Source organism: Eubalaena glacialis, chromosome 6 (genome assembly GCF_028564815.1).
Source record: "Eubalaena glacialis isolate mEubGla1 chromosome 6, mEubGla1.1.hap2.+ XY, whole genome shotgun sequence".
NCBI lineage: Eukaryota > Metazoa > Chordata > Mammalia > Artiodactyla > Balaenidae > Eubalaena > Eubalaena glacialis.
Window position 1 is genome coordinate 111,270,379 of NC_083721.1, and position 26,328 is coordinate 111,296,706.

Sequence of the window (26,328 nt, forward strand, 5' to 3'; positions counted from 1 at the left end):
TTTTTTAAAATAAAGTAACCCATTCCTTCCTCTATTGATAACTATAAATTTCATCATAAGCCCATTCTTTCATATACTATAATCAAGGTAATCAAAAGTGGAACTAAAACTAAATCTGCACTGACTCCTTAAAATGCAAATTTCATAGTCCTCAAACTTCCCCTATGAATACATTAAATAAAATGGTAATAGTATTAACTTCCAATATTTTGATATTTCTAGCAAAAACCAGATTTATGTGTATAGATATGCACACTGTATCCAGAACTGAACAAATAAAAAGCGCAAGTTGTAAAATATCATACATAGTACAAGTCTATTTTATAAAAAAACAAAAAGCTAAGTATAATTATATATGCATATGTACATCTGGGAATAGAGCAAGGTACAGTAAGAAGGGTACTAAACTATTAACACTGGACTGGTGGCAGATAGAAGAGATATTCATTTTTTTTCTTTATATACCTATCAGTTTTTGACCCATTATAATAAACATGTATTACTTTATAACTTTTAAAAGTATGTAATAATTTTTTTAAAGGGGAGAGGATGTGAGCAGATAAAGGACAAAATTTTCTCACAGCTTACTGTGAGTATATTAGAATTGAGATATTGTTTTTAGCAATCTGAAGTTACTTACGTAACTGGAACTGATAAGATTTTTTTCTTTCTCTGTAAAATAAATGATACATTTGTAGAAAGTCTATGCTTCTACAAATTTTCACACACTATTTCAACAGCCTATGAATAGGGAGAAAAATGAAAGAAGTGAAACAGAGAGGTTGTGTGCATTGCTGGCGGTCACACCGTAAAATCATGTTCTCCCAGCTCCTCATGCTGTGCTCTTCCTAAAATAAACAGACTATTTATGTTAAAGTTAAATACAGATGCTATGAATCTGTGAAAAATGGTAATGAGTGTAGCCAAAGACACCACTGTGGCAAAGGCATTCTCCATCTTAACTCCTAATGCTTTGATGGGAGAAATAAAAAGCAACCCTGTTACCTCTGCTGCTAGTTCTCTCTCTGCAGTTACAGACCTTAGATCCTGAGAAAAGCATGAAATAACTACCAGGTACCTTGTGGGGTCCTCTGCAATGAAGCAAAACCTATGGTGTCCTGAACTAGAATATAAAAAATATCCGAATACAATATTCAGTTACTCTCATGGTTTCGAGAAGGCCTGACTTCCAGACTCTTGAATAATGGGAAGTGGGGGTTATTTAATACACTTAGAATATTTGGTTTTACTTTATAAAGCTTTAATAAGCACATGTGCATAAAAGTCAGAAAATAAATTTTATCTAGGTTAAACATAAATCTGAGACTATTAGTAATATCATGAAAATTACATGACATATTGTCATTTTTTTTTTTTTAAAGCTAACTGGCCACCATTTTCTACCAAGACCACCATGTCTTAAAAAGCAACAACAACCGACAGATCTTTCTTTGGAAGAGAGGGGAGGGAGAAAGGGTAGAAAAAGGGCCCAAGTTCCTGCTGTTTGATTGACTAGATAATATTTAATAATCATTTACTGCAGAAGCAAATTTTAATAAACTTGTAACTGATCAAAATGTTTCAGAGAAATGGATCACTGACAAGGTACTGTTTCTGACTGAAATGTGAGCCGGTTCCCAGATTTAGGACTTGTAAACTGCCTAAGAAATCAAGGCAGTAACACGATATTCGTATTTAATCCACATTAAAGGTATTTTAATTTGCATACATTCATAGGACACACTTGTTTGTTAAAAGGAAAGAGAGAAAAATTTATAGAATTGATCTTCCAGAAAGAAGAAAAACTTCATGCTGTTTTATCTCACGATCACAGTTTAAGGAAAGTGTTTGTTTTAATATGCACATTTACCCTAAACCTCAAATATATATCAGCTTACGTAAAAAAAAAAAAAAAAAAAAAAATTAAAATGCTGGGAGGAGAGGGGTCTATTACATTGAAGTTCCTAAATAGTATATGAGATAATAAATAGTTTTCATCAGTGTTTAATAAATATATACAGTGTATGAGTAACATCAGTGTATTGTGAGATAACTATGTTCTCAAACTCATTTAGGCAAATGTCAAAAATATTTTTTTGGAACAGTGGTGAAACATTAAAATAAGACAGGTATTTTAAAACGTAACAGACAAAGGATGAGTGACTTTAGAATAGGGTTCATAACCTCTGTTTGAGAATAGGGTTCAAAACCTCTGCATGCATCCTCAACAAGTATGACAATAATATATAAACTGTATTTACGCTTGCATTAAATAAAATCTTTAGTCTGTGAACTGAAATACAGCCGTTTTATTTGCAAGTTCTACACAAAATAGCCTAAAACAGAGAGAAAAGGGCTTTTATTAGAATGTAGTATTATTGATGAGCACGTAATAGCAAGAGCCCGCCTACATTTCTGGCAAGCAGCGACTGTATTCTACAAACCACTGATGGGCTAAACAAGCTATTAATGACAGTTGCTTTTCAACATTTAAAATGGTCAGACTGTGTTGCCTGACCACAAGGACAAGTAGGTCATCACTCTCAAATGTTATACAATATAAGAAACATAAATGAGACCTCTGTGGGGAGAAAAAAACCCACAGGTATGGCTCCAGAGTTCTTTGGCTATTCAACTATTAATAGAAAGCAAATCCCATTTAAAGTTGTAAATACTTGTAACCCATTTTACTAAAAGACTTATCATCACTTGTTTAACTTTCCACCTACAGCTGAACAAGGTATTATTAGTCCTAGTGTCCAGCTCCAGCCCTGAAATATACAACTTAATATCCAGAACCCAAATAAAGAAGAAAAAAAAAATAGCCCTTTGCTACTCTCACAGAGTAAGATGATGAAATTTTTCACCCTGTATAAACCTGTGGAGTGTCTGTCTCTCTGGGTTTATGAATGCCCAACTAATCATTCATAGGTTGCAGAATCCTACTCAATGAGTATATGGGGGAACATCTAGATTTTTCATCAGATTCAGAGGGCCTTGTTTATTGGACACATGTCTTTCAAGTCAATGCCTTTCAATGTACTTTTCTTTCTGGTGGTCACTGGACCAGCGGCATTTGCCTCACTTGGGAGCTTGCTAAATGTAGAATCTCAAGTCCCACCCCAGACCCAGAGTTTAAACAATATTCCCAGGAGAGTCATATGCACATTAAAGATGGTGAAGCACTGACCTAGAACATGTCCCCCTACCCAAACCCACCTCCAGTTATTTGACTTTTCAGAAAAGAGAACAAGGGAAGTTTAGAAATATCATACTGATCAGGATAATTCACTTCATTCCCTGCTAAAGGGCATGGCACAGCAGTCCTTTCAAGCCAGAAACAACCCACAAAACTATTTTGACCTAAAAAAAGTGACAACTTTTCATATAGTTCAACCTAATATATTCAGATCTCAATCCCTCTCCCAAGAGGAAAGGATAGCATTATTTTTATAGATTGCTAATAAAACAATCATAGCCATATTGTAATCAAATGGCAAGGTTCTATCTCCTGTACACGTCCATAATTGTAACAATAAAAATGCATGTTAATGTCACCTACTTGACTGTATTAAAAACACTCTAAAAAGTAAATCTTTTAACCCCCTATTACATAGTTCAATAAGGGTTACTACTCACTATATTATCCAGAATTTAAAAACACAGGATGGTAGAAAAATATGGAGTCAGCTACCTTTGATATACAGAGAACTTAAGAGTCAATTTTCCGCACCCTAGGACATCTTTAATAAAAAAAAGTCAGGAGCAACATCACCATCTAATAACCACCCACCTCCACTCCTTCAACCCTGCTGTGTTAACAGACATACACTGGAGTCACATCAGAAGGTCTTTAATTTGTATATGATTCTTCATCAAATAAAAAATACTATTTCCTTAAGTTCATTATAAAATCTAAGCACAACATTATAAGCAATGTTTCCACTCATTTTCTCTAAGCTTAAATAGATATGGACACTGAACTCTGAGATGTTTTGTATTCAATTCTGCTGACCATTCAGCAGGACCCCTGTAGGAGGACTCCTGAGGATTCAAGGTCTATTCAACATCGATTTCTGACATTTTTCATTATGAATTTCTAATTTGAGGCAAAATTTTTCAAAGACACCCCACCCTGTGCCACCCCTGATAATGGCTGTAAGTTTAATACATAACTGGAAGTACAAACAAAAATCATCCACAGAAAAACAAAGTGCAACACTAAAATGCCAAAATAGTGAACACAGGCCTAGGATTTGGTGTTACCATAGCACCAGCTAGAGGGAAGGGGCTTGAAAAGGAGTGGGACCAGAAGAGGCAGCCTCAGGAAGCTGCTTCTGGGAGAAAATCAGGTAAACAGAATACATGTCAGTGACAAGAAAGAAGAAAGGAGTAAGAAACAAACTGCTAAAGAGAAACAAGACATGCCAAACCCTTCCTCCCTGCCACCCCCATCATCATCTGTTAGAGAAATTACGCTTCGATGTACTGCAGAAGACAGCACCCTTAAACTAGGAACCCTGTCTACAAAATGTCTAGGATTTCTAAAACAGAAGGAAGGAAGGAAGGGAGGGAGAGAGGGAGGGAGGGAAGAAAGGAAAAGAAAGAAATCAAATCACCCCCATATAAAGCTACTATAAGAAGTAACTAGAAAATGCAAATTAAAACATTTCAGTAGATGAAAATTCTTCCCCTAAAACCAACTACAAAGCACAAGACTCATCTGGACAAATAACAAAAAGAAAACCTAGAATCAGACATTCAAAAAATAAAAACAGAAATGGAAGGAAAATATTTCAGATATGGAAAATACATTATAAGGTGCACAAAGAAGAATAAATTTGAATGAAAATTTAATAAGAAACACTGAATAAAAGCAGGAAAACAATTCAGAGAATAAAGACAAAGTAAAATAGTAAAGAGAGAGAGAAAGGGACCGAAATAGAAGACAAGCAAAGAAAGATTATATATTGGAGTCACTAAAGAAGAAAATAAAACAATGGAACGGACTAATATTTAATTCTACAATCCATGAAAATTATTTCTGGAAATGAGAAAACTTAAGTCTACATATGAAATTGCCCAGAAAAATTAGCCAGAAACAATCAACTTTGAGAATTATCCTAGTAAAAGCAAGATCAATGAAAAAATGGCAATGTCTCAAGGCAAAAAAATCTAATTATTTATAAGGGTAAAAAAATAAGGCTGGTACCAGAGACATCAAGAGCAGAATAATATCTCAAGAAAGTCAAGGAAAAAACTGTAAGCGAAGGATTTTATGTCCAGTCAAGCTGTCATTCAAGTGGCAAGACTCCAGAAAAACAGCTTGGAATGTACAAGATCTTGGAGAATAATGTACATAGGAGCCTTTCCTGAGGAATATACTAGTGGATGAGTTTTATACAAACAGGAGATAAATGGGAAAATATAAGCAAACAAACTGATGGCAAATATTTAATATATTTAATTTTAAAGGTGATTCTAAAACAACGTAACAGCGTGGGTGGAAGAATAGTATGCAAACGTTTTATATTCTAACAAAGTAGCAAAAAACACAGCAAGAAGAAATGGGAGGAAAAGGAAGAAAGGGAAAATACAACAGGAGCACTGTCTATAATGAAGGTAACAGGTGGGAGTCAAAGGATGTCATCTATAAGGTTAAATAGGAACAAGGGGGATTAAAACCATTATAAAAGGTATAAATACAAAGGTAACCACTAGAACAAAAATGCAAACCTTCCTAAGTTTCATCATCATAATTACAATAGCTCTTCAGAGACAATTCTCCATAACATTCTGTACATCTTACATCAGCCATCAGCCTTTGTTCAGAACTATCTTTTCAAAGATGTTTGGTACAGCAAACAGTCTTTGGTATAGCAAAGATGTTTAGTATAGCAAACAGTATAGCAAACAGCAAGATAGAGACAGAATCTCCCCCTGGGCCAGAAGGCATGTTTGTTACCTAACTAGGATAATAAAGATAATGTCTTTCTCTTGGGCAAAGTTTGGGCAGATTTTCTAACAGCTCCCTAAAGAACTCCTAAATCTGGAGCCCCTCAGCTATGACACAAACCCACTGGGTATGCAGCATCACCCCATGGGACTTGGGGGTCAAGGGGAACCTATACAACCATGAAGTACGTGCTACTTTTTGTGCTGTTAGTAAGAAAATGCTTTGTCTCTGACCTAGGGAATCTTGTGTCTTCTGTCAGCATCTATGAAAGTGTAGCAGGCATGCAAGTTGGGCTAAAATCTCAAACCCTTAATAAAGGAGACACAGCTAAATAGAGAAAGAAACATAGTAAATATAATGATACACAGTAATTATGGAGTGATTTACAGGATATACTGATAAGTGAAAACAGCAAAATACAAAAAAGTACACACAACATGCTTTAAAAAAAATTATTTATTTGTTTATTTTTTGGCTGTGCTGCATGGCTTGCAGAATCTTAGTTCCCCAACCAGGGTTCAAACCCGGGCCCCTGGCAGTGGAAGCACAGAGTCCTAACCACTGTACCTCCAGGGAATTCCTTACAATATGCTTTTTATAAGAAACAGGAAATAGGAATACATACACATATGCATATACACATATATACACATAATCTTACAAAAAGCACAGGAAGGATAAACAAGAAGTTAATAAAATATGCTACCTACAAGGAATAGAGAATAGCTAGAAAGGAAGGGAGTGACACCTCTCTGACGATACTATTGTGTATCATATTTTGACTTCTGGAAGCATGTTAACATTATAGATATTCAAACATAATTAAATCTACAAGAATGGGAACAAAGGCACCTAAAATTGAATGCAAAAGGAAACAAATGAATGCCACTATATTTCAAAGGAATAAACTACACTCAAGGGGAAAAAGAACTACAAATAAATCTTGAAATCTTTTATTTAAGTTTATTTTCAAAATATATAGTTGTACTGGAATTATTTTATGTATATTATATGATTGAGCAAATGAGTAAATGTATTAGTGTTGTTAGGAGTGCAGGTTCTCACTTTACATAAAGGGAAATACAAATATGAAATGGGGGAGGACAAGGAAGAATTCTGTGGTTTGGATTGAAATTGGAGGTATCAGTATGACTCACACGTTCTTAAAAATATTTTTCTACTTACCTACCTACCTCTATTTAACTATCTAATCTAGCACTGAAAGGTCCTAGTAGTAATGAAATCCCAGAGACAATGAGCATATCACATGTCCAGACCTTGATTCCTAAAATACCATTTTCCTCTAAAATGGAATAGGGTAATTTGAAGAAATGGCTGAGTCTGGGAGTGGGACAGGGAAGGTATAAGATAAGCCTGAAACACCTTGTTGTGTCAGAAAATGAGGACGTGCTTAAAAAAAAAAAAAAAAAAGGGAGTATGTTGAAAGGACCCAGAAACCATCTTTAAAGAAGATTCTCTGGACAATCTGTGACAACCTGAGTTGTCAAAATAAATAAGAAAAGTAACTGATAATAACCTAGTCATGAGTCTTTGCTCACAATAAGTAAATAAAATAAGAAAGAAGGATGGGCTTTTCCTTATAGTGGAATGCTGGCTGCTAAATATAGGGGGAGTGGTAGAGCTGGAAAAATCTCAATTTTGCAATCATTAGGTAAGAATCATAAATGGATGTCGGGGCACCAACCTTCAAAAGTTCTGTCTAGAATTTTAAACAGACATAGACTTTATGGGTAGTACACAAGTTTGTGAGAAGAAAAATAAAATGGTATTGGGGAGTAAACTGTAAGAAATTTAAGCTAAGAATGACATGCTGGACAGTTCCCAGGAAAAGTTGGCAACATAGAAAAGAATGACAGAATAAAGACTGAATCAAGGGCTTGAGAGATTGTGACAAATAAATGAATCGGCCCTTGAAGAGGTTCCAGGGAAACAGAGTCCACCTATCTTATTCTTTTCTCCATACACCCACACTTGTTCCAGATAACTATATATACCAAGAAGAGCCCATAAACAGAGTACAAAGACAGTGCAACCATATATGTGTTCTGGTGACAAATACACTGCATGCCATTTTTCTTAACTCATTTAAATTTATACTGGCTTTTACCTTCTCTTAGAACAATGCTAATTTTCTATGATAATCCAGATAAATTTGAAAAGACAGGAAGGGTACATAAAGAAGAAATTAACTCCAAATGTGTGGGATGTTTTTCTCATTTTAATGTTACACCATATATTTCAAAAAATCAATCTATTAGAATCTATACTTTAATTGTATTTGGTATACAGCCAATTCAAAGAAGGGGTACGTGTGCTAGAAGACAAGGGTTATAAGTATCTGTTCAGCTGGAAAGTGGAGAGACCAAACCTAAGGAGCCCACAGTTGCTAGACAGACAGGTTTCTTTGTGCTCAACCAATGAATTCTTAAGTTCACTTCCTTCTTAGGCAGTTATAAAGAATATCATTGACTTTACTGAATATTATTAGTGTACAAAGCAATATATATGTGTATATATGTGATAATATGTATTCATGTATTCATATTATTAACAGTTCAGTCAGTGGGTCAATTTTACAATGTCAAGTTACAGAATTTGAATGACTTAAGTAAAATGTATTAAAATCATCTACTTCCACTACCTGTTGTACTAATCATGGCTCTCTCATCCCTAAAATGCATTATCTTTGAAATACACTTGATGTATATGACCCAGATAAAATGAAATATAACTCAGAGTCAAAAATGGAAAAGGTTTCTAAATACTTTTAGCTGAAGAATTCTTTGTTCAGATGAAATCTTATTTTAAAAGTTTAAAAGTATACAAAATAACTAAAAGTGGGAACTATTCTGGCTAAAGTGGGCAGTGGAAGTCTGCAGTGCCACCTGTTTTGGGGAGACTTCATGGCAGCCCAAGGCAGTTAGAAAACCACTGCTGATAAGATTATAAGTAGAGTATAAATGCATGAAATTGTCACTGAATGTAAGTTCATACTAGTGAGTATTAAAAAAATATGGAATGTAAACAAAAAAAAAGAATCTAACTCATCTACTGATGAATATGAACCAAGTAAATATATAGTTTTTTTATTAAATAGTAATTTACAAGAGAAGTATAAAAGACAGCTCATTTTGGAACTACGTTAGCTGTTCTTCCTTGTTATAAGCTGCCAATTGATACTGGCATTAGATATCTTAGATTAATATTTTTATTCTGATGTCCATATGTATGTCCTAAATATCATATGCCACTATGAAGTGATAAACAGGGATTCAAGAAATAATTTTTAATAATGAGAAGAACAATATTATTTAATTACTTCTAATATGGACAAATATATATACTTCAATTTTTCTAACTAGTTTATTATATTCTGCTTTTAATAATTAATCTATAACTTTTAGGATGATTTTATCATTTTTAAAAAGTCTAGGTTTCCTCAGTTTCCTTTAGCTATTGAAAGAAAAACCAAAAATCCTTTCTAACTCTAAAACTACTATAAATAAAAATGAAGCTGCCTCTTGCTACTATTTGCTTTGTGGGAGCAGAACAAAAGCACATTAATAGTTAACAAAGCTACAATATGATATACGAATGAAGTCTTGCATTAAAAAAGTACTTAGATTGTATTTACAAAAGAATCTCTATCATTAATTATTCAACATTTGGATTTGACCAGAAACCAGAGCATGACTTTATAATGCTCTGTTTAAATGAACTACTTAATGTTGTAATGAACACTCAATGTGGTGAGCTCAATGAATTTCGGACCTGGTATAATACAACAGTTTTTCCAATTTTCTGATCAATTGACAGATTTTAATGTTAACTCAGTTGGAATTTTACTTGCTTTAAAAATGTTTACTTAAACCAAAAATTTTGCATCTCAATTATTTTATATTCTAAAACTGACTGTAGTTTAAACCAATGCATTATTCATAAAGCAAAGACATCAGGAAAAACAAAGCTGTGCACTTCTTTCAAAGCAGTTAAATTGCTAAAACATACCATATTTATGCATGCAATATTTGATTGTGTTTTTCTTAAAACACAAGCTTGTTTTTGTCAGATCAAGATTTGCCAAAAATTCTACACCAAACACTTTTCTTTATAATTAAAGCAATCATCAATCCAAGGATTGTCATCCATTTTATTTCATCTCTACATCAGAAAAAAAAGTAATTTAAAAAAAATTTTAATTCCCTTGAAATGATAAGATAAATGAAAATGTAAGTGCCTTCACATAATAACAGTAAGCTGACCCTTTGGGAAATGGTTGACTTTCTCAATACAAGGTATTCAAAGCTCATTCAAAAGTGTTCATTTAGAATGCAGATATCAAAGATGATGCCAATGTTCAAGAGAAAATTAGAACTTACCAGATGTTCTAATCCAGCTTTGATGTTTCCAGATTCCCTAAAATAGAAGAATAAAAGTTTAAAATAGTTGTTAAACCCTTGTCTGCTATAACTTATGTTTACCTCAAAAATATTTTACAAACCCTTATAATTTTTTCATATATCTTTCCTAATGTTCATAATAACATTGTTTTTAAGGACAAAACAATTTCCTTACGGAACAGATAATTTATTTATATCTAATAGTAGTACTACCGCTAAAATTGATATTCGTCTAGTAGAAAGAATGTTTCAGATTTTTCAAAGTCAGTGGAGAACAAAAAAGAAATCAAATATGTTATTTACTATTTGCACACTGTCTTTATTTTACATTAGCTTTTTCATTAGAGTTTATGTTTTTTCAATGTTTTTAATGAAAATGTTCAAACATACAGATTCTATCCCCCATCTGGAGTCTACAATTGACATTTTACTACATTTGCTTTATCAAATATCCATCCATCAACAGGTGCATTTTTATATTAAAAATAGCCACAAAAAGAATGTTTGTGAGTACACAGTTAAATAAATCAATCTTAAATTTTTTCCTACCATTAATTTTATCAACTTAGTGCCCAATACAAATCAGAACCTAAGACTATTGTAATATTTAAAAGCAAAAAAACCACCAATGGAAACACAAACATCAAGTACCACAGTATATTTTAAGTATTTAATTTCTTGCTTTTCACTTTAAAAAAGAGTGCTGATGAAACTAAAAATACAAATAACTGTGCAAGTAGCAAAGATAATTTAAATACACATTTGGTGAAATATGGCAATAGTGAGATATTTTTCCTGATTTCGGTCAATGCTAATTTATCAGTGACAAATGGACTTTGACTTTTCTCACTCCAACAAGCAGTATTTGAATTCCATCATTAACATCACGCCTTATTTGTTTTAACATAAAATTATACTTCTACCACATTGCAGAAAATAATTATGAAACATCCAACAACAGTACTGCATTTGTGATGTTTAATCTTTTCCCCATACCTCTTTCTGTCTCTGAAGGGGCCCCAATTTTATTTCTTTTCTCTTTATTTTGTCTCCATTTTTTTTTTTTTTTTGCCAAAAATCTACTTACTTCTGTTTCCTTTGTCTTGCTATACAATCTTTTCAAATTTCCCTATCTTTTCCCTTTGGCTCTACTGCTTGAAAACTATACTCATGGCTTCCAACCTTTGCTCTCACTGCCCAGTCTGGCATCCTGGGAATAAATTCCACTGTCTACTGATTAGTACTCATCTTTAGCCATTCTGGCATCCTGGGAATAAATTCCACTGTCTACTGATTAGTACTCATCTTTAGCCATTCTGGCATCCTGGGAATAAATTCCACTGTCTACTGATTAGTACTCATCTTTAGCCATTCTCTCTTCTGCTTTCTGCTTCTGGCAATGCTATATATTCAACATTTAAAAATTTAAGGATTTCTGAAACTTATTCTCTGGATGCAGTCCTAATGAAAAATGACAGAAATAAATTGTAACAAGGTGTCAGAGAAGGCCAATAGCTACATAAATAATTATTTTTACCTTTATTATTATAAAATTAATGTATTTGTTGGAGCTGGAAGTCAGATGAATCTTTAAGTTTTCACAAGGAAATTCTCATATAACCATTTGTGCAATTTAAAATTTAAACAAAAAGAATAATACATATAGTGAGACATCTGACAGTGTAATATGTATGTATGTGTATGTATACAGGCTACAATAAAATTAAATCTTCTTCCTATCAGTGACTCCCAGTTCTCAATCACTGATATTAGTTATTTGTTTGTCCTTCCAAAGATAGTCTATGCATGTGTGTGCATGCTTCTGTGTGTGTGTGTGTTTCTCTTCTTCTTCTTTTTTTTAACCCAAACAGAAGCATACTATACACACTGATTTGTACCTGAACTTGGCAATCTATCTTGGAGCCAAGTATATTTATACTATATAATACACACCTATTTAATTTTTCCCCCATGGCTACATTGTCACATCATGGTTCTTATTAGAAAATAATGCTGCAATATAAAAGAACAAAAACGCTCAGATTCAAAGTACAAGTCCATAATTCATTATCTGAAACCACTGGGGTTAGACATGCTTCATTAGAGTATTTTGGATTTTAAGAAAGGTAATAAGGTACATATAGTGTATGTCATAAAACACTGACAGCAAGGCTTGAAGAAGCATCTCATCATCATACATATTAATAATTCTGAAAGAAACATATGAATGTCCACACGAAGTGGGATAAACAAAGACTATAAACAGCCTCATCTCAGGGTAGGTTTTGCTGTCAACTGACTTCGTCACAAACTTAGGGAAAATTTCCCAGTTTTCTGAGTTATTTGCATTTTGGAGTCAAGGATAAGAAAAAGAAAGAAAGGAAGGAAGGAAGGGAGGAAGGGAGGAAGGGAGGGAGGGAGGGAGGGAGGGAGGAAGGGCGAGGGAGGAAGGGCAAGGGAGGAAAGGGGGAGAACAGGGTGGGGAAGAAAGCGGGAGAGGGAGAAAGGGAGGGAGGAAGGAAAGGTTGGCTAGGTATTGCTTTGTTATGTTTCCATGTGATTCTTTAAATTAAATAATTCTAGGATATATGCATTTTGAATGGCATGCCTGAAAGAAAACTAGGCATCATCCGTGACACATGCCCCTTTCCTTTGCTACCAAACATAAACAAATGTAATCAACCACAAGGTCTTGGCTATCCAACGTCCTTAATTATCACTTAGATTTAACCACTTCTTTCTATCTTCACAGCTATGTCTTATTTTAGGCCATCATCTTTTCTCTCCCTGATGACTGCAAAGCTTCTTAATGGGTCTCGGTGACCCCTGCCTTGCCCCATGTCAATTCATTCTTCATAATACATTAAGATCTTTGTAAAATGTAAGCTTGATCATGTCAATTCCCTTCTTAAAATTCACAATATACTACTACACTCCAGTTTACTAATTCCCTCTGTTATTTTGCCAAAGCTATTATCACATGGAAAGTGGCAGCAACAGCCATAACAAACTACTAACCTTGCTTTAATCATCACTGAACCACTCACTCTTTCTACCTGAGATGTTCCTTTTGTCCCAGACTCCTCTAATCCTCCTCATCTATCTAAAATATAAAAACATTCTTCAGAACTCAACCTAAACAAAACCTCCACTGGGGAAACCTCTTTTCCTCACAAATGAGGTACTGAACTCTTCCCATGTGTTCACATCACGAAGTTCTCACACTTTATTATAAATACGTATTTACTTCCCCATTGACAACAACTAAAATGAAAACTCCTTGAGGACATGAATTACATCTTTCTAATTTTTATATCCCAGCATCTAATGGAGTGCCTGAATCAGAGTATGTATTCAACTAATAAGAGTCTGACATCTAACCATCATTAAGACAAGCTTAGATAGTCAGTAGCAACCATCCCAGGTCTCTGGGTGGTCCTACCCAGCTCCAAACCACTCAAAAAAGGCAACTGCAACAGTGAGTCGCTGTTTGGAAGAATAGTTTTGGGAGCTGTGTGTATGTGTGCGGTGGGTGGTAGGTGGTTGTTTCGCTTTGTTTTGTTTTGGGTTGTTTTTGATAAAGTAGGAGGACACAATGGAAAAGTGGTTGACTGAGGCCAGAGTAGAACAATTAACCTGGAGGAGCACAAGCCAGAGCCTAGACTTTCACCCTTCTCCTTAGATTAAAATTAATAGCCAAGGCAGCTGAATGTTGCAAGAAAATAAAAGAGAAACCCACAAGGAAAATTTTAAGATCTTTGAGGTGTGTAGGCACAGGAACAGAAAAACAACAAAGAAAGCAACCTCATCCAGAGAAAATAGATCGAGCAAGAATATAATAACATATTCAAAGGGAAGATTTTTCGAAATTAAATATGAAAAACAGTTATGAAAAAGAATCAACATGAGATAATGAGTATTAGAAATACAATAGTTAGAAACTCAGAGGATGAATTGAAAGCACAATAGCTACAGACCAAGAATATATTAGTGAGCTGGAACACGGGGTAGAAGAGCTCTCCCAGAAGGCATAGGAAAGGTATGAAAGACAGAACAAACAAGAGATAAAATTAAGAACAGGAGTAGAAGTATGAACATCTATATAATAAGAATCCTAGAAGGAATGCAAAGACAAAATAAAAAAGAAGAAGTATTTGAAGAAATAATGACAAAAATTTCCTAGATATAGAAATATTCAAATCTTAGATTGAAAGGGTACATACAGCAGTGAACAGGACAGCTAAAGAAAAATCCACAGCAAAGCATAATATAAGGATAATTAAGACTGTAATATTATAGATCAAGAGAAAAGTCTAAAAGTTTCCAGAAAGAAAAAGCATACCCCTCCATAAAGGAAGACTAGCACTGACATCAGACTTCTTAACACTAATGCTAGACAATGGCATATTAACTTCTAAGAGAAAGTGTTTAAAAAAGAAAAAGAACTGTAAACCTAGAATTTATATTTAGCGAATATACTGTTATTTACATTAAAGGAAAAATAAAGCAATTTTCAGCATACATAGTCTCAGGAAATTCAAAAGTTCTTAGGAATGTAATGCAATAAGAAGAGAAATAAAATCAGGAAGAAGCAAGACTACAAAGCAAGTAAAGGCTGGCATAGTACATAGTAATTATTGTAATCTTAGTAATCAGTGACTAAAAAGAAAACTAAAGAAAGGTCACCTAACAATCTAGAATTAAAATGCCAGAGAAGGAACTTCCCTGGTGGCACAGGGGTTAAGAATCAGCCTGCCAATGCAGGGTACATGGGTTCGAACCCTGGTCAGGGAAGATCCTACGTGCCGCGGAGGAACTAAGCCCGTGTGTCACAACTACTGAGCCTGTGCTCTAGACCCCGCGCGCCACAGCTACTGAAGCCCGCGCACCTAGAGCCTGTGCTCCGCAACAAGAGAAGCCACTGCAATGAGAAGCCCGCACACCGCAACAAAGAGTAGCCCCCTGCTCCCCTCAACTAGAGAAAGCCCGCATGTAGCAACGAAGATCCAACGCAGCCAAAAATAAATAAATTAAAAAAAAAATGCCAGAGAAGATTCTTAGATTGGGTATGAAACAAAGCTAGCAATGTGTGATTTACAAGAGACATAAAACAAAAAGGATCCAGAAAGGTTTCCAAAAAAGAGATAGTAAAAGATATAACCAGGCAAACATGAATCAAAAGAAAGTTGGGGTAGTGACTTTAATGACAAGATATATTAAGCCACTTCCCCCTTCATATATATATATTTTGATATGTATATATTTTGCTATATACATACATAAAAAAACACCATTCTCTTCTAGTAAAAGATACAATAGATCAAGAAATTTTCATTTATATCCCGAAGGTTTGCATGTTTGTAAAGCTTAATATGTATCATAGATTGGGACACCAAAGTTTCAACAAGTTCTTCATGAAAATCAGTTTTCTTTATTTAGTCTTACTTTGGGCAGAAAGACAAGGAAGAGTTGCCATCTCAAAACAACGCAGATAAAGCATCATGAGTACATAAATACTACATTAGACAGCATGATATATAATCCTGGTTCTAGAAGCAAAATAGTTGAATGAGCTTGGGTAATAATCCAAATTCTCTGAAGCTCAAATTGTTCACCTATGATGTGAAGACTTTTTAACACTTGCTTTACCTAACACATAGGGTTGTTGTGAAAAAATAAGCAAGATAATGTATATGAAAGTACACTATAACTTGTAATGTGCTATAGAAATCTGTTATTATGATAGATATTTAAATACAAAAGTCTTAAGAGTGGTTCCAAAACTCTTAATGAATTTTTTTAAAATAGAGAGGCAAGATTCAAGACATTGATAGAAGGATCTTGCAACAAATGGTATAAAGCCTGTCCTCTTTAGTGGTCTGTCTCTTGGGTTGTCCCTGTCATGACTTCATCAATATTTGTGCAACTCCTTTTGCTCTGTGCTGAAAGCAGACTTAATTCAATTATAGGTCTCAAAACTGATAAAATGGTCCTGAAGTGGAAAATGGGAAGAGATTATTGGCAAATGAATAAAGATTTGTATCGAACTAACACACAGGAGTACAGCAGGTCTTTTTTTAATCATTCCCTGTCTTAAATCTTCTGGGAACCATGAGTTTCCCTTCCCCTCATGCAGCACATCGATTTCTGAATTAGACTGCAATATTAAATAATTAATATACTTGCCATGATTGATGTTTTGCATTAGTTGAATATTAGGTTATCAATCAAAATCCACTTGGTTTAATGTAATAATATTGAAAAAGTGTCACGGGCTGTTCATCCAATTTGTAGTTGAGGCAGCACAGATAGTAATGTTGGCATAACACGAGGCTTTAAAGCAGGAAATTCAGTGGCTCAACATGTATGAGGCAGACATTTTGAAACTAACTGGGAAAAGACTGAGGTTGTCCTAAATAAACCTTGTGGCACCTGTCAGTGTCAACGTTAGTTCTCCTTCCAGTAAGAAGATGCCATACATCAATCATACCATGGCAGGCAAGAAAAAAAATTAAAATAAAGCTACTGATTTACCTTTGTGGCAAACAGATTTCATCATTTTGCCAAAGGAAGCATGCTCTAAATCTGGAAATTGTTGCTATTAAAAAGCTTATATAATCTTAAGAAATTTCTAAACAAATAGACTAAGATTTTTTAGATCTGATCTTACTAGGAAGGGATCGACTTTTTTTTTTTTTTAATATGAGAACAAATTACACCAAAGTGATCATTCAGGTTTTATAATGGTCTAACGGAATCTGGTCAAGGAGCCACAATTAATAGTGATATTTATTTTGAAAAAACGGCATTCCTTTTGATGATGGCATTCTCCTTTCTCTCAATATTTTGTATCAAAATTGTCAAACTATTACCTTAGAAAAAAATTTTTAATCACTTTTTAAAAGCAAATTTTTCTCATCATTCCCTATTAAATCAATCTAAAATCTATTATGAATTTACTTATAAAAGTAATATTTTACAACATATTAAATAAACAAAAGACATCCAAAAGAAAAGTAAGTTTTTTGGGTGGGAAGTAGAAAAGTAACAAAATAAATATAAACCAAAACTATTTCATAAAGCAAGCCAAAATACAGTGAGTATTTAGTTATAAAATAGAAACTATAATACATGTAACTAAATAAAGTAGCATTAATGTCTCATTTCACTGACCAAGAAATAAAAGATTAAATGTATTTATAACCAGTAATGTATTGATATATGTATTAACCCACATAAAATACGCACATATACAATAATTATGAAAAACAGAGTTTAACTCTTAAGTAATAAAAATTTTTACAGGTTTTTTGGTTATGAACTAAGCATATTATTCACTTTTAAAAGATTAGTATGCTGCAGTTTTCTACAGCTATAAGAGATAAGATTACAGTTAATTTTGTACTCTTTCTCATAAAGCAAAAATCTATGTGAGCTGTTTTTTTTTATAATGGCAGTCAAAGTTTTTAAAAGCCTGAGTTATAAAAATATATACATCTCCTATCTCAAATTATAACTGATAAATTTTCACATGTATAAGACCTTTTTCTGTTATGTATCAAACGTTATGAATGAAAACTTTGGTAATACTATAAATCTAAGAAAAACTTGGTTCAAATTCCAACTCTTCTACTTAATTAAATAACTTTGTCAGGATATATACCTTCTCTAATTTGCCATTCTTAAGTTCAAATCAAGGATTAAAAAGATAATCGGCATGCATATAGAAGTCACTCAATAATTACTCATTCAATATGACAGACTAAATAATGGACTGTATTCTACTTTCAAAAGCAAGAAACATCTTTACAGATGTTAGCTTTTTTAGCCACCTTAAAATCTGTTTCAACTGTAACACCTATAAATGAAAGTCAGTCTACTTTTCAAATAAATACATACAAAGAGCTTGGCCCAATGGCTAGCATCCAATAAAAATACCATGTATATCTTGACATAAGAACATTCTTCTATCCTGATCTCTTTGAAAGGAGGCAGAATTAAAAAGTACACTGAAAAGAAGCAAAAATAATTTCTTAATTACCTGATTTTTTTACATTTTAACTCCAATAACAAAAACACAGACTATCACCACTAAGTTCCAAACTAGAATTCTTAGTTTCAACTTACTAGGTTTGGTTAGAATTCTCAGCATTTTTCCCCTGACTGGAAAATATCTTGCAAATTAGTGGATCTAAGTGTATATTCTTTGGTTACCACAGTTCACAATGGTAGTTTTCAGACATTTGTTTTTAACAAGTAGTTATTGATTTGACTGATTATTATTTGTAATAAATTCTGCTCTAGAACTCATAAATCATGTGCACAGACAAGTACTATGGTTACTGAATTTTATGTGTACTGTTCTAAGATTCTTTAATTAGTTTTACAAATATTAGTGAGCATCCATTACATCAGGACAAGTTTAAACAACATATTAAATAGCTGAGGACTTATGATACACACTGAGCTTATTCCAATGGGAAGGTGAACATTAAGTTGGTATGTATCATAAGTTATTTACAGTTATTCAGGTAAAGAAGTTCTGCATGTCACAGAAAGGGCCTACATGGGAAAGAAAAGAGATTTCAATATTTTTAAAGTTATGCTCTAGACAACAGTCTCAGATGTAGAAAAACTAAGAGAATTCATCGCAAGTATATCTGATCTAACAGAATTGCTAAAGGAAGTGCTTCAGACCAAGGGAAATTATACTAGAAAGAGACCTGGAACATCAAAAATGAAGGAAGAGCAACAGAAATATATTTATTGAGCACCCTCATACCTAGGCTCCGTGTTAAATTCTGAGTGGATAATAAAAACAATAACAACAAAATAAACAAACATCAACAAAAAGTACCTTGGATGTTTAAACTGTATTGTCAAACCAAGACTAATGCATGAAATAGTTAACGTCCAAGCCAGGCAGTGAAACTGCATGTGAACATGCTACTTATCTGCTATTTCCACATGCAGCACTAAGGTTCATAATCAATGACAATCTTCTTTCCCACTGAGGCCAAATGTAGCTCAAGAATCTTTCTAAACACTGTGCTCTAAGGAGTCACTGCCAGTTGTCTGCAGTTAGCAAGTGAGGTACAACCTATTCATCACCACTCCCTTCAATCCATGTTCCTGACCTAGGTTCAAGAGAAGTTCAGAAGAAGGAGAAATTGCCATATGTGTTAGAATGGTTGGGAAATATTTAAACGAGGAGGGGTAATTTTATCTGGATCCTGAAGGACTGACTGCATTTGAGCAGAGTTGGTAAGCAGAAAAGAAGAGGCAGGAAGAGCAAGCCCAAAGGTCCCACATGACCTGTTAGAGGTCAAGTAAGGAGAGTAGCCTGCCCAGAGTAGATGTATTAAAAGGTCACATTTCTTTTAGTCTTTAATTTTAAATAATTTTTATTAGGTAAGTTTTCTGGACTATCATGTACTGTTGTGCCTGTTGTTTAGTATGGGGGGGGGGGGACGTGGCGAAGAAAGGAAAACCTAATGGGGCAGTAGAAGCTAAAAGCTATATGTCCTGGCCAAGCAGTGCATCCTGGTGTGGTACTGCAACCACCAGAAGAAGGGATAGCTTTTCCTAGTACGCACAAAGGTGCCATGTGGACTAGCAGTCCCACAAATAATAAATGCTTATTATAGAAAAATTCAAAATCACATCTGGTTCTAATGAAGAAGAAAATAAAAATCACCTGAAATCCCACCAGCCAAGATAATACCTCAATGTATTTTAGTTTTTTCCTCCCTTCGTATGTGTACACACAAACACACTTTTTTCTTACAAATATGGAATCATCATTGATTTGTTAAGTACATAGCTTAGATTTTTTCACTACTTAATTATATATTATAAAAACAGCTTCTCAGATGTCAATAAATATATTTACATATAATAGTTTTACTGTTTACATACTATTCTGTTCATAGATGTACAATAGGTTAACATATCCATTAGTGTTGGACATTTGAGTTGTTTCTGATTTCTTATTCTAAATAAAACTAGGATGTAAAAAAAGAATAATTGATCATTAGATTTTAAAATCATTTATGAATTTTATGTTATGTTATGTTTTGACTTCCATTCATCCATCCTTGTTTAAGATGTTACTGAATAGATGATCAAAAAATTAGGAAGTAAACAAACAAAGTGGAGGACACTTAATCCAGGAAATGGGAAAACATCATAGAAGAGTCGTGAAGAGAAACAGTCCCAAGAGGAAGGGGGAAGGAAGTCCCAGAGTGACAGTTCTACAGCAGGCCTGGCTGAGCCTGGGACAGGAAATACAAAAAAAAAAAAAAGGCATGAGAAATGGTTACATACTCTAGGAAACAAAAACGTATACAAGGAGCCATAGTACTTGGATCATCAATGAATGATATTTATATAGTCATATTAATGTAAACACGGGTCATAATTCAATAAAAAATAATTATAAGATGGTAGAACAGGTGGGGTGGGGACTGTAAAACAACTAAAATGTCATCCAGCATTATAGGCTTTTAATAAATAATGCCTGAAATTGACAAATTGATGATATTTAGAACAATGGAGAGATTCTGCCAAGAATTAAACTTGCCTGCCTCTGGGAAGTGGGATAACAGCGGTCAGGGAGACAACAGGGGATTATTGTTTAATTATACCATGTTGTGCTACTGACCTCTTAAACTGTATGTATGTGTTAATTTAATGGAAATTAAAATTAATCTTTATTCTTTAAAAAAATATAGAACCTGGCACATCAGTGGTGCTCAAAAAAATAGAAGCTGTCTATTCTCCTTAAAATTCTGAAATACATCTGAAATGTGTTCATCATTTAGCTTTAGTTCTCCCAAAAAGCAGGGTCTGAGACAAGGACTTGCAGGCAAGTGGTTTATTTGGGAGAATGACCCCACCGAGTTCAGAAGACAAGGACCTGGAAGAATGAAATAGGGAAAGAGGAACAACTAAACCAAGCATGTGTTATTAAGCTGTTATGCTTCTGTTATGCTTTGGGGAGGGAACTCAGTCCTGCTGAAGATCCTCTGAAGAACTATGTGTCTCATAATTGTCTGAAATTGCAAGAGAGAAGTATTTATCCCCCAGCTCTGGTCCGCTGTTGGTCAAGTTTGCCCCACAGAGTGTTAACTCCCTAGCACTTCAGACTGCCTTCCCATACTACAGCAGGAAGCCCAGGGCAGAAGGCAGGAGATAAGTGATGAAGCTGAGTGAGGCATGGTCAGACCACACCTGCACACAGCTGTTTGCTGAAGCAATGGCCAGAAGCAGAATACAGACTGAAAGGAAGTAAGCTGGGAGACAAAAGATGACCAACATGTATGGTTAGATGAATATACATATGCAAATTCCAAGCTACCTCTTATTTACCCTCCATAGTCCCACTTTCCCCTATACTCCCCAAATCTAAAAATGCCTTTGGTGGGGAAAGGGGGAGAGGGATAAATTTGGAATTTGGGATTAACGGATACACACTACTATATATAAAATAGATAAACAAGGACCAACTGTATAGCACAGGGAACTATATTCAGTATCTTGTAATAACCTATAATGGAAAATAATCTGAAAAAGAATATATATATATTATATATATATAGAAAATCAACTATACTTCAATAAAAAAAAACTAGGATGTTAAAAAAAGAATAATTGATCATTAGATTTAAAAATCATTTATGAATTTTATGTTATGTTTATTTCACATGGAGGACTGGGGTAAACAATTTTTAAAAGGGGAAATAAACCAGTATATTTCTTCTCCAGTACTTAAGCCTAAATAATTTAAATTTATATATTTATTACATTTGCATAAATATAAATTTGTATTTAAATATAAAGTATAGTTATCATTTATAATATTTAAATACAATTAAATATAAATTTCTACTTTCAAGGAAGTTCATTATCATAAAATAATGTTCCTACAGCTTCCTACAAGCAGTATCTACCTATACGTAACAAAGTAAACAATTCTAAATAGAAGATAATAAATACATATAAGTATTCTACTAATGTCTTCAGCTGCTAAAACTGAGAGAAAGTGCAACACATGTATATTTTTCCTAAGAAAAGCAAACTTCCAATAACTCAGAAATTGATTATTCAATTACTGAAGTCTTTTGATGCTTTTTCTCTTCCCCCTTCCCTTTGTAACTACACTGATACTCTAAAAGGAAACAAAAAACTAAGGTATGATTTTAATCTGGGAAGCACCTAACAGTGCTAGGAAATAAAACTACAGTACTAAAATTCTTTCTTTGCTTAGTGAATCAAAATAAACTCCTCAGCCTATAATTCAAGAGTCTCCTCAAATCTAACAATTTGCCATTTCCTAAAGATCTCTTTGCACTTCTCAGCACTTAAATCTTTGATCATATTATCTAAGTAAACTGACCTTCTTAGAGATTCCGCCTCTGAGGAAATACTGAACAGTATATGCCAAGCGCTGTAGTAAGTGCTTACATCAGTTAGCTCATTTAACCCTTATAACTTTATTATAAAGAGATAAAATTATTATCCCTACTTTATAGATGAGATAACTGAGGCTTAGAGAGGTGAAGCAGATCACACAGTATACCGCTCAGCTATTAAAAGGCAGATGTGAAGCCAGGCAGCCCAAGTTCACTGCCCAAATTTTAATCAAGAGAGAATTTATTACTGTCTATCTGTAAAAGCAATAACTTTAACAATGAAACAAGATTTTACAGTATTCTCCTACTAGAACTATGACTGGGAAAGAAGCTGCAAAGGGGTAAGGATTTAAGTAAAAAAGAACACTGACCCTTAATGATAGACTAATATATACCAGGTGCTGAGCCTGGTCATTTACACTTATAATCTCATTGAATTCTCACAATATTCACAAAAAGAAAAATCTGTATAAATGGCTAACAAACATGCAGGGAAATATTATAGTGCACAGATCTGCAAGATAAAACTAAATGCCATTTTTCACCTAGGAAACAAGCAAAGATGAAAACAAATGATAATGTTTGTAGTGCTGGCAAAGGTATAGGGAATCAGGACCCTCATATGCTACCTGTGAGAGCAGAAAATAGTACAAGTTTTCCAGAGGGCAAGAGGAAATGTTCCACATTTTCAATAATACACATAAAGCCTTTGACCTGAAGGTTCTACATCTCTGGGCTTAACCCAGTATCAAGAGTCACAAGATACTAATCACTCCATTGTATTTAATATAAGACAAATAACAACAACAAACTTGGAATAAATTAAATGCCCAATAATGGCAAACCGTGACATAAAACATGATAATATCCATACAACAGAAAACCATATACCATTAAAAATTATGGTGTAGTTGTATATTTCCATGAAAATGCTCTTATGGCATAATGAGTTTTTAAAAAGAGCCTATTACAGTATGGCATGATGTTATAGTTGTTAAAAGAAAAGTTTTATACATGCGTGTGTATAATATGAGTACATATGTGTATCTACGTGTAACTTAAAGGTTACAAACTAAAATGTTAAGAATATTTAACAATGGATTCTGACTGATTTTTATGTTCATTCTAATGCTTTGCTTATGTGTTTTCCAAAATTTCTTCCATGAAAACACATTACTGTTGGTCTAATTTTTTTAAAGTATTTTTTAAAAAGAATCCTCACAGCAGCTCTGTGGAGTAGTACATTATCCTCATTTTGTAAATAAGAGATCTGCTTAGAGTAGAGTAACTTACTTAAGGCAAGATAGTAACTTGCTAAGATGGCCAAAATTGCTCTATCTGGATCCAAAGCTCATACTTTTTCTTTTTCAATAGAAATGCTGCCTGCTGTATTAGATAAAATAAGGCTAGGTCTATACTGAACCCACACATTCCCTGTTCTCTCTACCCTTGAAAAAGATCCATAAATTATCTGTGTACATGCCTGTTACCGTCAGTGTTCGCTTTGAAGACTCAGTGTACATTTCTGTCCATCTTTAAACTCTCTACAGTGTTTAATACTAATAGAATCTTTCTAAATTTGATACATGAATATATAAGATACAGATGAATTAAATTTAGCATTGGAGAATGTGAAACTGGAATAGAGCTAATGGACATAGTTATGTCCATAATGCATGAGATAAATGGAAATGGTAAGCCCTTCAATAATTGATCCAGATTGGTCCAAGTTCTGCCACATTCCCTTCCTTCCCACTTTATATTAGTTTTGGTTCCTAGCACTTCACACCAAAATTCCTCCAGCACTCTTCTCCCTAACATTAATGTCTTCAAACCCCAAGTTCATGTCTCTGTCTGCTTTACAACCTATAATATCTGGCTAATAATTTTCTACTACTATCCAAAATATACCTCTTCTCAGACCAGTCCATTATCATTTCTATGATTTCTTTTTTGCTCCTGCATTCATCTACCTAAAACAGTCTTCCGCTTCCTTGATACATCTTCAAATTCTATACATTTATTGTACTAGAACCAAACTCCCACTTCTACTATGTTCATAATAATTTCTTACATTTCTAAACATTTAGTCACTCCTTGCATTCAATAAATAAGTCCTAGAAACTTCCAAGTACCCTAAGTTGTGAATGTAATAATGCATGTAAAGTGCTTGGCAGATTACTCTTAGCATATATTACTAATTATTATCAACATCATTATTACTATGCAGACTCTTCATGAGGATTACTCAAATCATTAAGATCAGAAGGAAACAAAGCCACTCTGAGATAAAATGCTGAGCAGTCAAATGGTCTCATTCACCAGCTAAGTGACATGACTCCTGAACATCATCCTGCACATATGCCTTAATATCATGACACATGAAAATTACAAATTCTCGCATGCAACATAGGCCCCCTTTGAACAGACAGAATATTAATCTGTGGCTACCAAGGTCAACTGCGTTGCCCTTACAGAAAATTCTCCGTAGTCTAGTGCTTACACATTCAGTACTTATTTTATGTGGCTTCTATGTCTGTATCCATTCCCCAAGTTAATTATTTGTTTAAGTAAACCTTCTGCTTTGTTACCACATGAAGCTTTTTGCTAAGTATAGATTCTTGGTGTTCAATGTCAATCAAACTCTAACTTTCCCAAAACTACACATTAAAGAGAAAGTCTTCAGGTCTTGGGATATGGTTAACTAAAACAATTTATTTACATATCACTAACATTAGCTAATGTTCACAAAATTAGAATTGGAAGGTCTCATTAGGAAAAGCAGAGAAGGAAATAGCCCAACAAAGCATTATAAATGCTACATTAGAATTCTAATTTCATGAGAGTGTTTCTTGGGGGACTAAGAGGGTGGGGAAAAGATAGAAACTGTGGACAGCAGAGTCCAGGAAATATTTCATAGAGGTGATGCTTGAGATTCCTTTGAACAAAGGCCATTCCAGCCGCAAGGCCTCTGGAATCAGCTCCTCTAGCTTCTTCAAGGACTTTATACTCTTTCAATTATCTGTTCTCTTTCTCCCACCCTGTACTGCTGCTGTGGAGCAATCAGGGGTTAAGGTTGTGAGTTAAGACAATGAGTCAAACTGAAAGTAACAATCAAAGCTTTATTTACTTACTTATAACAGTGCAACCAAGAGGCAAAAAAGAGCCTAATGTTCCATTTTTCCCTCAAAGAACAGCATGGGCAAGGGTCAGGTGGATGCACTGGGGCGAGGAGGGGGTGCAGGTGGCAGGGGGTGGGAGGAGGTGAAAGGGAGAATGGTTGTCTCACTGCTGAAGAACCCAGAGCAAAAGGCTCTTGCCTCTTTATGGACCAGTGAACCATAGGGAGGGAAAGGGGGAAGGGCTAGGAATGGAAAAGTACTGAATCAAAGTACAGAAAAGTACTTCAGATCACAAATAAGGAGGGCTCTGAATACAAGAATGCTTTATGGCTGGGTCTAAAAGATCACACATAGAATTTTGGCCTGGAGCTGGACTCCTCAGCTACCATCCTACTTACTTCTCTGCTTCCCTCAAA

General features: G+C 34.2%; 1 protein-coding gene across 6 annotated transcripts in view; it reads right to left on the reverse strand.

Annotated features, from left to right (window-relative positions):
• The window catches only part of RSRC1 (arginine and serine rich coiled-coil 1), a 432,307-nt gene that overhangs the window by 218,740 nt on the left and 187,239 nt on the right, over nt 1-26,328 (reverse strand). For all 6 annotated transcript variants that reach the window (XM_061193508.1, XM_061193506.1, XM_061193503.1 and 3 more), the window contains one exon: nt 10,357-10,393. In XM_061193508.1, coding sequence (XP_061049491.1) covers nt 10,357-10,393 — 37 coding nt within the window. The remainder of the gene's footprint in view (nt 1-10,356; nt 10,394-26,328) is intronic.